Source organism: Pezoporus flaviventris, unplaced genomic scaffold, assembly GCF_033815535.1.
Source record: "Pezoporus flaviventris isolate CSIRO_AGI_PZ_B2104156 unplaced genomic scaffold, CSIRO_AGI_Pfla_v1 ptg000079l, whole genome shotgun sequence".
Lineage (NCBI taxonomy): Eukaryota > Metazoa > Chordata > Aves > Psittaciformes > Psittacidae > Pezoporus > Pezoporus flaviventris.
In genome coordinates, this window is record NW_026892627.1 from 2,391,895 (window position 1) to 2,407,189 (window position 15,295).

Here is a 15,295-nt window from a genome sequence, read left to right on the forward strand (position 1 = left end):
GAGATTTACAGCTCTCATAAACTGCAGTGTAGGTGGCAGATTAAAATGTTAAGGTTTATACACCTCTAATACCCTGCACTGCAATCCTGGCAAATCTTGTAAGATATATGGAGCTGGATGGAGGCAGATTCCAGCAGAGGGACCTCCAGGAAGAAGCTCCAGATGTAGGATGTGGTATGGAAACAATATCAGAGGTCACTGTGTCCTGGATCCAGGCTTGAAAACATGGTTTGAGGGGCAATTATTCTGCTGGATGGGTTGTTTTTCAGATGAGTTGTATAACAGAGGAGTTAATTGCCTAAGTAATTAAAGAGTTCCTGAGACTTTTTGCAAGGCACTGAGTTGTTAATACTCATATTCTCTCCTCATCTGTTCAGTAGATCCTAAGGGAAGACAAAGTCAAAGAAACATCTCTCGCACTGAGTGGAAGGTGCTGAGTGTTGCGGTGTGCCTTAGTTCCTGTGGGAATTCACTGTCCTGGCCAAACCTCAACTCGTATAATTATATTTTGCTTTCTTAGCATCCACTTGAAGATGCCATTGAGTATATTATTTTCCAAATCCAGACCCAAACTGGTATTGGGTGTTATAAATAAGCTGCATGGTCCATATTAGCGATATCTGCTATCTACCTCTCAGTGAAAGACTACTTGGCATCCTCTTACACCCAGGGATTTCTGAAATTCAACAAAAAAAGGTGTGATTCCTGGTCCCTACCTTTGGCTTGCTAAAAACATGGTGTCTAGTTTATGCTCATCACTTTTCCACAGCCAGTGCCGCCTCCTAGGCATCTCCAGTGATTCAGCCCACCTATCTGAGGCACCTATCTTAGGACGGGCTGAATTGCCCTCTGGAGATGCTGATCTTGCTCCATGGACTCTAGCAGACAGCTAACTTGGCTGAAATGCCTAATTCTCAAATGGTCAAAGTCGGGTGAGATGAGTCCCACGCTTAGAGATCCTCTGATGAAAGGTGTTAGAGAAATACAAAGCTGCATCATCATCACCATCATTATTATTAATGCAGGGTAAGGGTGAGTGAATTACTCATGGGAGAAAAGTTACCTCCATGCCTGCATGTTTGCAGGATAGGACCCAGCCACAAAATTATATACATATTCTCTGGGGTAAAAGAAAAAATTAATTAAATATAGCTCTTGTGCTCTACTTCAGGGTGAAAGAAGAGATATCTAACAAGAGAAGTGGAAACAACAGTTAATCCAGTAGGTCTCAGTCTTCTTTTTTTCCATACTGGAAGAAAAAATACTAGAAGGACAAACACCTGCACAGTGAATTTGATCTAACAACAAATTTGGATTTCTTAGTTCTTAGTTAGTGAACATCTTAGGAATAGTCTGTCAATAGCCAGATGATCAGACACCGGAAGTTGAAGATCTCACTGCAATGAATGTTACAGACACTCATAATTTCTAAATTAATGTGTGCCACTTCTGTACTGTTACACTGCTTTGGCCTGGGTTTATTACTGAGCAATACACAACCAAAAATACCCTCTCAAGCTGAAAACATATTTTTCATGATAATCAGTTACTTTATTCATGTCTTCTAGAGCTAAATTTATCACTTCGCTGATCTATGTTGAGGTGGTTTTAAAATTTTCTACAAAAATATTTATTAAAAATATTGTTATTGTCCACATTTTGTAATTTCTTAGGTTTGGGATAGTTTTAATGTCATAGAAGAAAATAAATTCCATCCAGGAGGGACATCAGCTAGCGCAATTATTTCCTTTTCTATCTGAAATGATGGGGTTTGGCAAATACAATTACTTTTCTTTCCATTCTAAAATTTCTCCAGGTTTCATTTTCATTTTCTTAGGAAAACAGAAAAATAATCACAACGCATGCTAGAATACTGATGTTTTCCTGTGAAAAAGAATATCATTAAATGAAAGCAGATTTATTATTTTTTCTGCCTGTATACCCGTCCGGCCTCTGGACTGGTGGTTCAAGTCTCTACAGAAGAGTTTTGCAGAGACTGGGAACTGATGCATGCTGTCAGACTGTAAAAGACAGTAGGCTTAGCTACATCTTTTGTGTCTGGTCTCTTCGCCCTTCCCAGCTTCCAGTTGTCCATGCTAGGTGGGCATCATAGTTCTTCTGTCAGGTATACCATCCCTGTGTGGTGAGGGTTTGTGGGAACTGAAACAAGGCTGATTTACAGAACCTATCCCATGAGACTCTTGAACATTCAGATGCCATTGGCTGTTCATAGCAGCCTCCAGTGTTTTGAAATTTCACAGCCTCCTTGTTACTCATTTACGCCCAAATAGGTTTTTAGGCAGCCTCAGAGATGTGAAGTTCATGATGGCTGACCTTAGCAACGCATGAGGATTATGGTTAGGGCACTACTGGTTAGGCTGCCTACTCATCCCTTGCTAGCAGCTTCCCTGTGAGCCTTTCTGACCTGATACTAGGAGATGTGAGACAACCCTTGATGGGTTTTCCTTATAGCTCGACAGAACTTACAAAGACTTCTCCAGCCACCTTCTTCATTTTTATATTTTAGTGTCATAATACCAAGGACATCTTGTGAGTATGCATCTTTTTAGGTAGACCACTCTGCATATCTTGCCCCCTCCATATCTTATGTCTGAGATTCGTCTTCAAAGTTAGATGTGGCACCAAAGAGAGGCAGCCAAAATGAATGTAAAAGTAAAAGAGTGAGGTGAACCTCTGGAAATCTGAGCAGATTAAAAGAAAAGATTTAGAGGAAGTGTGACATCTTGTTAGGCGATTCCATTCAAGGGGGAAGCGTGGAAGAAGAGCACCTGCAAATGAACAAAAATCCCCTCTATCATAAGCAGATAGACATCCTTTGACTTTTTCAGCAGGACTGGCTGCCACCTTGCATCTGTGTAAGACAAAAGGAGCTGATTCACTGCTATTCCTGAGTTTTCAATGTTCACTGGGGATTTAAGCGCTCTCTGGGTCTTATCCTGGGTCATTAGACAAGTTAAGCCCTTGCTGTACAACGTTAGTAAATGCAGTTATTTTATCTGTGTTGGGAACCCCAAGAGGACCTCCACTGAGGAACCTCTCAGCAGCACTTGGAGCCAGCTAAAGGCCTCTCCAGGATGAATAGCAAAATAGAGCTCCTACAGAGTTCAAGAATACCAGAATTCAGGAAGAAGCAAGTAGGTATATGTGTCTCTACATGCTGCTACTGATGTGTCAAGGACTTTTGACAGCCATAATGAGAAGGTAGTGACCTTGAAAAGTCAGTAGAGTGCTATAGGGTCATCCAGAACTGAAGCCTTCTCTATTTCTGAAAAAGCTATGAGCATAAATTTCCTTCATTTTTCTTCCTCATAAACTGGCTGGGTTGTCCATTCCAAGAGGGAGGGTACATGTAATTTATTAAGAAGGTGGCCAGGTACTTATATACAATAGCTCTGCTGAAGGAGCAGATAGATTGAGATAAGGGAAATGAAGAGCTCTCTAGGTGTGTTGGCAAAGAAAAATGCTCACTGAAGGTTGAATTAAACACTTCAGGGCATGCAAGGCTTAAAGATAAGCCAAGAACTTTGGCTGTGGACATACAGAATGTTTTCATGGCTCCTTCTGAGCTAATGGGAAGAAAAGGCTAATTGGTTTAAGAAGAGCAATTCTTTGACCTTTTCCCTTGAATCAAACTTGAGCAGTGCCTGTTCCGGGGGTGTGTTTGTAAACTTGAGTGTTTCATGAATTATCCAGTAGAAAAGAAGAGGTTAGTGTAATGCATCCAGGAAATATTGGTGCTTAAAAAATTTGAAGATGATGTCTGGTCAGACCACAATATGTGATGGTTGGGCCATTTCTCAACACCACATTTTCAATATTGCCCCCATACAGGAGAGAGTTTAGAAGCAGATTGCAGGAGAGTGGAAAAATGCAAAAGACAGATTTAACTATTGGAATCAGTGAGAAAAATGAATGATGGGAGCTGCTAGGGAGCTGAGTAACACTGAAATGAGATTCTGATCTTTATAGATTTTCACAATCTTTCCTAAAGGTTTTGTTTGTTGAGCTGTTGCCTCTTGGGGGGGAGGTATAGTTGGAAGGTTCATAAAGCTTATATCTCATGATCAATAAAAATGGCAGGAAGCTGAAAGAACTTGTTCCCCTAAAGACAAATTTGCTTTAGAGAAAGGGAGAAAGTGTTTACACTTGGAAGCTGGAAGCAAAGTAGAGACCAAAAGAAGGTGCTCTGATAGATATTATCACACTCTAGGGTCTTCAAGTGAGCTAGGAAAAGGACTTTGCTTAGCTATGTTTAACAGCAGAGGCACTGGTCATGGAGAGATGTTTTGAGATTCCACCCTGTATCATCAGCTGAAAGTCAAGTGACTACACACTCCTCCATTAAACGCCAAATTTGCATTACACTGTCTCAGTGCCTGTTGACACCTTGAGAACAAGACTCTTGCTGGAGATTGTCTTTTGCAGATTAAAAACTTTCCAGACTGTAACACAGATCAAAGCAAGGTGTGACTGTTTCCCTACTGTATTGAGAACAGTGTGAAATGCAATTAAAAGTATTTCTACATGTTTTTATTTTTTTTTATCTTCAATGATCTTCCCAGCAACGGAAACAAATGGCTGAGGGCACCAACCTATAAACTCTTCTTCCTATGACTGGTATTTTCACTCTACCACTGCAGTAACCACCAAAAAATATAGAGACAGGCATGACTTTGGCTGATTACGTAACTAAGTTTATGAGACGGGAATCCTAAAACTTCATCCAAGTCCCATTGAAATAGCTTAAGAGAGTCCTCCTGTCTTCACAACATGGTGGATGGAGCCTACAGTGGGTTGTTTCTATCTCAATGGATACTTTATCTTTGGTGGGAACTGGATAGGGCATTTTGAAAGTGTTGGAAAGAATGCTGGTGATTCTAGTTGATGTCGGAACAATCTATATAGATGTTTCCAACAAAGTTAGCTTTAGAGACTGGGCAATGTCCACAGCTTGAACTCCCCGTCAGTGGCTGAACTACTTTCTGAAGGATGAGTCAGAGCAACTAAGCTAGTGTTTTGCTCTGGAGGCTTCGATGAAGGCATCTATCTCTCACCACTGTCTACAGAGATAGAACCGTCTACCTCCTGAGCCTAAAGTTGGCATTTGTGAATACTTACTAACTCCCAGTGCTCAGAGGTTTGAATGGGTTAAGATTTGGAGATGTGGCACCCTGAGACTCCACATTCCCAACAAGGCCACAGAGGCAACACTCTCAACAAACTCTCTGAAGCCTGAAGCAGTGTTTTAGAAGGTGTCTTTAGTCCAGAAACTGTGATCTAGTGTTCTCTGTGTAACAGCAATGAAACGAAAATGCACACAGTGCAGTAAAAATGAAAACACCCTTTGGCTTGGCATGGGCTTCATTTCACAGGTGCTTTTCTGCCACTAGTTGCTTCCTAAATTAATCTAAAGCTCAAGAAAAACCCACATCAAGCTATTTAGATAGATAAGAAAAACAATTTAACTGGGTCCTTCCCTTGGTCTTCTCCTGTGAGTTCCTGCAGGTTCCTGCAGGAACTTGCCTCCTTCTTCCAGCTGAGCTATTTGCATGGGCTTCCACACAGCACTTAGCTTTCCTGGGTGGGACTTTTCCAAAGAACTTAGCCATCCCAATTGCTAGGTATCATGGCATGATTCATCGGGAGACTTTTACAATGCAGACATATCCCACTCATCCGGGCACCCAAGCTGTCGTGATAGTCTAGCCAATACAGTCAATGGAGGCAAGGCCATGATTCACTTCATTCCAAAACAGACATCTAAAATGGGCAGATGAATCGTGCCCTGCAAGTGCCTGTTTCTCTCCACTGACATTGCAAAAGCAGACTGGGATGAGTAGATCAGCTGGAGATGTCCATGTTGCAGACATCAGAAGGCAACTGGCATGAACACAGTTCCTGGTCAGTGTGAGCTGCCTTCCTCCCTGTTTTAATGGAGTGGAAAGAGGCCACTTCTGGAGGCTGAGGTGATGTTATTTGTTCCATCTTCCCTCCCTGGGGTAAGATAAATTGCCCTCTAATGTTAACTGAAGTTATTCTTCTCCCTGAAGTGCAGCTGACGTGAAAAAAGGTGTCTAAGTTTCGGAAATCAGCTGAATATCCTTTGTTTTCCCAGGCACCTCCTATCTTGTCCACCTAAAGCCAATTTACTGGAGGGCACATTCTTGGCTGAGCTGATTATCTTGGTTCTAGACTTCTACCTAGAATTATTTGGGATCCAGAAATGGATGCCTGTGTGTCCTACTTGCCTGGAAAGGACTCACATGTAAAGCCTATTCCATGCACAGTTAGCAAAACCACTGAGATGTGGTACCAGATCATCTGAATGTTCATTTCCTTTTCACTTCTGTAGCCTCTTGACCACGTACCCACCAGGAAGGGAGCTAACTAGTTGCAAGGACTCTTCTCCCATAAAAAGGACAGACATCTTAAACCATTTTTTATCATAGTCTGCAGAAGTGCTAAAGTCAAGCTAATTTCTTCTTAACTCCATCAATGTTAGAATTCTTATACTTCTTTTTGGTTACAGAAAAAGATGACAAATCAATTCCTTGACTGCCCTGTTGATAATTCAAATACACCAGGCTGGTCCCAGATGAAAACCACACAGCAAAAATTAATGTAAACAGAAATACACACTGCCCAGGCAGGTTTCTGTTTGTCATTAACTCTGAGTAGAAAAGTCAATCTAGAGATTTAATTTGAAGAAAAGGAAATTATACTTTAAAAATCCCTTTAGTTTTAGTAATCAAGGTTATTATTAGAAGCACCAGTAAAAACACTTTTAAAAAACTATCTAATTAGCCACATATCTTCTGATCTCTGCACAGCTGACTTGTTTGTCTTTAAGGCTTCAACCAACGTAATGGTTCGTGGACACTTCTTTCAGCAGACTTCCATTTGTCTGAGCACAGAATTTGCGCTGAAGTTTTGTTAGGGTGTTTTATTTTGGTGTTTGTTTGTATTGTATTTTGGGTTTTTTGTTTGTTTGTTTGTTTTTATTTCACTTTTCTCATTTTAACCAAAGCAATTTACAGATTGATGGTGAAAGCAGGCTCTCCATGTCCTTGTGACAGTACAGCAAAGCTGGCATTACTTTGTGAAAATACAGCCCTACAATTCAACCTGATCAGAAAGCCCCAGTATTAAGCTTTGCAAAGCACATGCTTGGATTAAGCAGGTGTGGAAATGCTTTGCTAAACAGCAGAAAATCTTTTCTAGACTGTACTTCCAGGATGTTACCAAAATGCCCGGCATGGCTCCCAACTTGCATGCACTTATGCATGAATGTTTCTAGTAACATGAATACCGTTCCTTACACATGAGAATAGCATTGATATCAGATCCATAGGAGAGGTTTTACCCAAGTAGCTTCTAATCTATCAGGGCTACATTTTCATCGTCTTTCCTCTATAGCACCGGAAATTTTACTGCTTATGGTAGTGAGTTTACATGGCACTCCTACGGCATGTAGCTCAGAGCTGGGTTTTTTAAATTCTCAAGGTCCAAATTGCTTGAGTCTTTAGGGCCAGTTTCAGTGCACAGAAGTTACCAGGTAAGGTTCAAATATATAGAGCACACTGCTGAATTCTATGATGGTTGGTCAATTTGTGGTGTTCCCTTCCAAAGACTTGAAGCATGGTGTCTTCTACTGCTAGTGTTACTACTTTGCGTAGCTCTGAAAGCACTTTTGACTGTCTAATCCCCAGGCTTCCTCAGCTACCAAATTTTCTGTAAAGCCTACCTGCTCATGTAAAGGTGTGCTTGGCTTTCAAAAAAAAGAAATATGGATTTGACCCTCTGGTTGCAAAGGAATGAGCTGAGCTGTATGAACTGAGCATTTTTGGGCAGAAGCACAATGATGAATTAAGGCATTAAGAGAATGAAGAAAAGGGAAGGAAGATATTAAAGGTAGAGTTTCTTGCTTTGTTGGGCCTGTAGGGAACTTCAGGAGTGAGATGAAGTTTTTTTGGGGATGGATGATAGTGGAAAGGATGTTTTCTGGAGCAGGGAATGCAGAGGAACTGAAGATGCTGATTTTCTGTACCCATTCTTGTGAACCAAGTACAAAAGTGAAAGCCAGCCTGACAGCATCTCTTCTTCCTTGTTTTTTTTTCAGGTCCTTGGCAATTGGTCACCAGTATTCCTCCCTAGGGACTCAGCCCATCCTCTGCGGGAGCATCCCAGGACTTGTACCCAAGCAGCTGCGCTTCTGTCGGAACTATGTGGAGATCATGCCCAGTGTAGCAGAAGGTGTAAAGATTGGGATCCAGGAATGCCAACATCAATTTCGAGGGAGGAGGTGGAACTGCACAACTGTCAATGACAGCTTAGCCATCTTTGGGCCCGTGCTAGATAAAGGTGAGTGCAGTGCTATTGGTTTGGTGACAGCAACATCCATGACAGAGTAGCAGCAGAGATCTTGAGAAACCTACTGTGAACACAATTGCTTCTCATAGTATCATGTAAAATGGGCTGCAGGAGACAGGACTTTCTAACTTTCTAACAGGGACAGAAAGTATATCTGTGGCTCCCAAATGCAACAAGGGTGTACCCGCCAAATCCATTGTACAGGAAACATCCAGTCATAGGTAACCACTATTTCTACCTCAGTCCTACTGGGGTTGTATAGGTAACCCAGAGAACTGGGAAGTGCCCCATTTGGCACTGCACAGAGAGTGGTGTCATCTCTGACCCTGTTTGGAGCAGGAGGTTGGACTAGAGACATCCCAGGGTCCCTTTCAACAGAATTATCCTATGATCCTATGCCCCTTGGAAGGAACACAAAGGTTTATTGTGTTTTCAGTGGTCAAGCTCCTTTTGGCTGACCCCATGGCATTTCATGCTGCATTTTCAGCTCTCTCCATGATTATGGAGGGGAAATGGTCGGCTGTTGGGGATAGTTCCTAGGAGCTGGACTTATCAGATAACATCAGTTTTGATAACATAATGGGATACAGTGAAGGTCAAAGGCCTGAGGAAATCACCATCAATTAATGGTTCTTCTTTCACTAGTCATGAAAATGGCAAATTAAGACAGAGTGATGATCCAGACAACTAATTCTGACATAGCGCCCATTGATATACCCTGGCTAAGTTTGAGTATCTTGTCTTTCTCTCTATAAGTTGGCAGGAACCTATTTTAGCCCATAAGAAGTGTTTTATTTTAATTTGCCCTTATAGTATGCCTTTTGAAGTGCAGCCTGTCTGCCTGCCTGCCTTTCTCTCTTTCTCTCTTTCTTTCTCTCTTTCTCTCTCTTTCTTTCTCTTTCTCTATCTGAAGGTTCCTCCTAGACTCCTAGATGATCTTCAACGTCGCTTCCAACCTAAGCCATTCTATGATTCTATGATATGATTCCACGATCTGGGATAGCTTCAGGGAATCTCCTGAGTTAGTGTATGCAGCTGACCTCACCCACCTTAGGGCATGTTCTTCCAGTACTTGCCATCTGGAGATAAGGGTTTTCTTTGTTGTTCCCCTGCTGCATTACTCAGAAGAGATTTGGGCACTTTGTCGTGCATGAATTTTGAAAAATAGGGCAACCAAGAGAGATCAGAGCCTTGATTTGTATCATGGCAGGGCTCCCACCAACAATAAGAGGTGTTTCGCATGCACCCAGCAGGAGAAGGGGTGGTTTCAGCTCATTTTCAGCCCCGTTAGAGCTGTGGAGCTGAGGCACTATATTAATGCTGGTGTTACTATTCAGGTTTAGTGGTGAGAGGTCATCCCAAAATAATTATGCCTGTAAGAGCTTCTAGTGTGGTGCACTTATGCCCATCTCAAAGTATCATACCACAATGTTTTGCATACAATTAAAACAACCATTCTGGATGCATCACCCCTGGGTGAGTAGAGCAGTTGAATTAGCCAGCAGAGACAAACTGATATTTTCCCCATTCACATAAGCCCAGCATGACTTGCACAAGATCGTTGACTAGGCACAGGGAGTAAGTGTAACAGATAACCCAATGTCTTTGCCTCGTCACAAGGCTGGATGTCCTCAAGGAGCACCTCATGCTCCCAGATGGTCTTGGTTTACACACTTGACATCTTCTGTGCATGAGGAAAGCAATCCTCACCTCCTTGCCCACTGAAGGAACCCCAGTCCAGCAAGCTGCCCAATGCTTTTATCTCACAATGGTGTCGACATGAAAGGTCTGTCCATGCTTGAGACTGCAGTTTTCTGTAGCCAGGCTCAGGGAGGGAAAGAAGGCTGGGACGATTTCATAACTGAAGAATGTTGTTCCTTGAGGGAGAATCAAACCACCCTTCAGTTTTGCTTCACCTACAGCAGGAGGGGGATGAAAAAAAAACAGTTCAGTCACATTCTTGTGCAGCAGATCCCCCAGGGTAGGAGCATATTTGAGCTCCTACCCAGAATGAGAGAAGGAGAAAAGGAAGGAAAGGAAACAAGAAAGCAAAACTCTATTTTCCAGCTTGGATTTTATCTCACCCAAGTGACTTAACTGCAGCTTCTCCTCTGAGTCAATAGGGACCCTGTCCTCCCCCAGCACAAACCAGTGTAGACACTAAAGCAACTCCCCTGTGCTTTACACAACTATCTGCAATTCTTTCATTGCAAGGACTGATTTTAATGCCTTCAGGAAATACTTTCTAGGCCCAAATCTCACTGAGGCTGCCCCACTGTCTGGGCTGCCCTTGCTGCCTTGGTATCTCATTGCTAATTCAGGGCTAGGCTTGAGCTGTGATTCAGCAGTGCCAAACTGTCACCAGACTTCGGTCCTGTTAAGAGCCATGTTCTGATATCTCGTTTTAAAATTGGACTCTTTTTTTCCCATCAGCCTGTTTATGCAGAGAAATCCCACACGGTTTTGCTACAAGTCTATTTATATATGTATCTTTTTTGCATTTCCATAGCCAGGCCTAATTAATCATATTAACAGTAATGGTATTCATGAGCTCAACAACAAGGGAATGGTGATCCAGATCTCCTGCTACTTGGAGGCAATACTTGACAGGTTTGGCCCTATGTCCCTCTAGTTCTTCATATATCACTGAGAACATAGGAAGAAGAGAAATCCCCCATCCAATCCAGCAATTTGATTACTCTGTTTTGCAGGTCCTTGGCTGAGGAATAAACATTCCCCATTCAAAGGGAACAGTCACTTTCTTTACTATGATGGGGAATGATTCAGGCATTAGCAGGAGGTGAAACTGCTACAGGGCTTTTGGAAAAGGGGTTTTCTCCTCCTCTGTGGTCTCGGGGAACATATGAGCAGCTGTGCAGCTCCACGGAGAAACATTCAGATAGGCGACACTGTTGGGTCTTTCTTGCAAAGCACTGGGAAATAGGTGTCTCAGTAACTTAGACTATTGGGAAAGCAAAGAAGAATGCCTATATAGAAAAGAAGTGAACCTGCTCTCTTTCCCTCTACCTAAACCTACCTATCTGGTTGTCAGTCATATATAGAATCACAGAATCATAGAATAGTTAGGGTTGGAAAGGACTTTAAGATCACTTAGTTCCAACCCCCCTGTCATGGGCAGGGACACCTCACACTAAACCATCTCACCCAAGGCTCTGTCCAACCTGGGAACACTGCCAGGGATGGAGCGTTCACAACTTCCTTGGCCAACCCATTCCAGTGCCTCACCACCCTCACAGTAAAGAACTTCTTCCTTATATCCAATCTAAACTTCCCCTGTTTAAGTTTTAACCCGTTACCCTTTGTCCTATCACTACAGTCCCTAATGAAGAGTCGCTTTCCAGCATCTGTATAGGCCCTCTTCAGATACTGGAAGGCTGCTATGTGCTCTGCAGACAGCCTTCTTTTCTCCAGAGAAGAGGCTACAGTTCATACAATTTCTAGTTTCCCAGAAGTTCAAATCTCAACTATTGGACAGCTGAAAGGACCTCTCACTTGAACTTTTCAGAGTTATTTCTAGAGGAAAAAGAAATGTTCTCATGTTTCTTCGCCTGTACTGTGTGAAGCAGTGGATCATAGTGGTGTGAAGCAGTGCCATAGACACAGGACATTAAGCGTTCACCTTAGCCACAGCCCATTTTAAAGCAGTTGCTGCATCTTTCAGTTTCCCAAGGATAAGGGATATTTTTGAGTTACCTTTAAAAATACAGAAAACAAAACCATGGAGGATATAACAAGAGGGATATGTCACCACTGACAAAAGAAAATCAATGGTGCAACCTAACAGGTGTTTGACATCTCAAACTTTAGTTCAATATATTGGGAATTGTGTCTTTTGCCCTGCTTTTAGCTGTAGTGGATGAAGACGCTGTTCGTGTTTAAGTTGTGGTGCATCTTATAATCTCTCAACGCTGTGCGAGTTCTCTTTGAAACTCATCTGGGCAGTAATATGAACCAATCTCAAGAGAAGTAATACAATAAAAGCTGATCATGGCCCTGTCTCTTTAAAGGACCTCAGCACATAATTAAGTCAAAATAAAAGTTTCCTCCCTCTCCTCCCCCCATTCAACAAAAGTAAATTACCTCCAACTATTTAAGCCCCCAGTTCGTTTAAATTTAAAAAGGGAGCCCTTGTCTATCTATTTCTTTCACTCACTCCCACCTCCTTCTGCTAAAGACTGGCCGGGGCTTTAAACCTGCCAGCTGGACTGAGAAATGGTTAATAGTTATTGTGGAGGAGCAGCTTTTAATGAACTATTGAAGAATGATACATTGATGGAGTAATGGGAGTTTAAGTCGCTCTGTAATGAAACAGGTTCTCAGCACAGACCCATTGTGGTGTAAATACGGCACGTCTCTCCCACTGTTTGGTCAGGACTAAATAGCAGAGGCCAGAGGGGGGTCAGCTTATGGGGTCTCCGCTTTAGTTAATCAATCTGATTGGATTAGGGTCACTGCGATCCCTAATAATGTCAAAGGTTACGCCAAACTGGATTAAATGTTTTGTTGGGGAGGGCTCAGATTCTTTCAGCTTTCTCTGACGCGGCTTGTTTATTAGAGTTTAACACTCATGCAACCTTGGGAAGCCACACCGTCCCTTTTTGTACATTGGGGTGTTTGCCGGCGTGTGAGGGGTTTGAACCAGCCGGGGTGGGTAAGCGCGCATCCTGTGGCTTTGTCAAGTGTCTGCACCCATCGGATGTGCCCTCTGAGGATATATATCAAATTCTCCACTGGACAAATGAGAGCCTAATGGGTGATGCAGAGGCGTGGAGGCATAAATTCATTCCAGAAATAATTACTGGCCATTGACCCTGTTAGAAGGCAAGTGATGAGAGCCACAAAAGTGGTGAGTGTTGTGCTCCCCTGGATTAACCCTGTTCCTGTCCAGCAAAGAGATGTCCTTTTTGATACGGCTTCTGTTTGTGAAGTTAACAGCATGAGCGTGGAAGAAATAGAGAGTCTTCAAGACCACTTGATTTCTTCATGATTCAATTTGGTAGATGTCTTGTCTTCCAGGTGGTATCTCCCTGTCATCTTCTCCAGGGAGACCATGAAATGTAAGGAATTGCTATTGTCTTCACTCATAATGTTCCCACAGATGACATTGTCTTACAGACATGGCAGAATGCCCTTCAGAAAATGATAATAATCTTCTCGAAGGTCACTCAGCAATGGAAAGAGGCAGCAACGATAGTGCTATACTGGTAGAGATATGAGATCTCTGGGTTTCAAATGCCTGTTTCCTTCCCACAGTAGAGCATACACTGAATGTTTTCAGCCTGCCAGGACTGTCAGATTATCCAAGCAGACTTCTTGCATGATGCAGCCTGGAGAATTTCCCCTCAGGACTTCTGGAATGAAACCAAAATCTGGATTTGACTAGGATATCTCTTCCCAAAGGACATCTTGCCTTGACATACCACCAAGAGACAGACAATATACCTACCTTCCCTTTTACAAGTCTCTTCATATCTAATGCAACATTACTCTGGTGTTGATGACCAACCACTATATTTTCCTTTGCTAGATTCAGAATAGCTCTTCCAGAACTGAGCTTTTCGTTTGCTACTTACAGTTTTTAAAAAGTAAAAATTGAGGCCTGCAGAAAAGCAGCAAAAGTTTGGGTCCTTTATGTCAGACAGCAAGACATTTCAAGGGAGTTCCATTTGATGCTGGGGTCCTCTGGGGCATGATTCATCTGATGTGTTCTAGACAGTTAGGCTTACATTATTCACACCCTGAAGTTTCTACATCTCCCCATCAGTCACTGAGGGAATCCAGGGAGACCAGCTCTTGATGAGAAGACTCCTGCTCCCAGGGACTACATGAAGGGCAGAGGAGGCATTTGTCTGGTTCATGACATGTGGGATTCAGGTCACATCCAGTTTCATCTGGGATGCTGGGCACTGCTATATTTGCAACTAGGCTTATTTTGGATTCTAGACCTTTTGTGGATAAGTTCCATGTCTTATTTCTCTCAAGAAAGCCCAAATGTAACTGTGGTCATGGGTTGACTCTTTTTTCCCTGTAACTACTGTGGATGAGAAAGCTCATCTTGTGCCTAATGAAATCTATGTGAGTTTTTCTCCAGGTTTAGCAAGAACAGAACAAGACCCTCATATTCATTTATAATACCTCGGAGATGCAAGTCTCCACCATATTTTTTCTTGCTCTGTCGTAACAATATTGCTCCACAGGCTCTCTGATAGGCCTGATCTCATCTACCAAAGTTAGATGTTAAAGTCTGAGCTAGTCACCCCAGGCTCCCTTTGCAGTCAGTGGAGAACAATCAGCATCTCCAGAGAGCAATTCATCTGACCTATCTTAGACACCTATCTCAGGATAACATGAATCATACCAAGATGTTTATTTCTCTCCATTGACTATAGAGGGAGCCTAGGGCTACAGGCTCAGACTTCCATGTGTACTTCTTAGAGGCCCATTTTGAGGGCAAATAGTTCCCACTTACCTTCTTTCTCCTGTTAGAAAGCAGTCCTTACATCTAGCCTCTGTTAGAGAGGCCATTTTACTAATGCAAGAACATGGCTCTGGAAAGGATCTCCTGGACCACTGAATACAAGCAGTCCTTTGCTGTTTCAGGCATAATACCATCTTGTACTGTTTTGCATGATTTAAAATTAATAAATTTAGCAGACCTCATCATATTTTCCTGATGGCATTCTGGCATCTCAGTTGTCTCTGTGCCAAATGCTTCCCCCTCTTTCCCTGCTCTAGATCAGACTTCTCCACTTCTGCAATAAAGTAAGGCATGAGCAGAAAGCCACAAGATACCGATCCATCCAGGAGGTTAGTTACATGTAGGAGGTACTCTCTGCTCTCTCATGAAACTCTTCCCAAGAGGATCTGATTTCCAACCACACCC

The 15,295-nt window shown here is 42.5% G+C and overlaps 1 protein-coding gene across 1 annotated transcript in view; it reads left to right on the top strand.

Moving 5' to 3' along the window:
* WNT3A (Wnt family member 3A) overlaps positions 1 to 15,295 on the top strand; it is a 91,145-nt gene that overhangs the window by 41,519 nt on the left and 34,331 nt on the right. Inside the window, exon 2 of the mRNA XM_061474380.1 lies at positions 8,141 to 8,382. Within this exon, the coding sequence (XP_061330364.1) occupies positions 8,141 to 8,382 (242 nt within the window). The remainder of the gene's footprint in view (positions 1 to 8,140; positions 8,383 to 15,295) is intronic.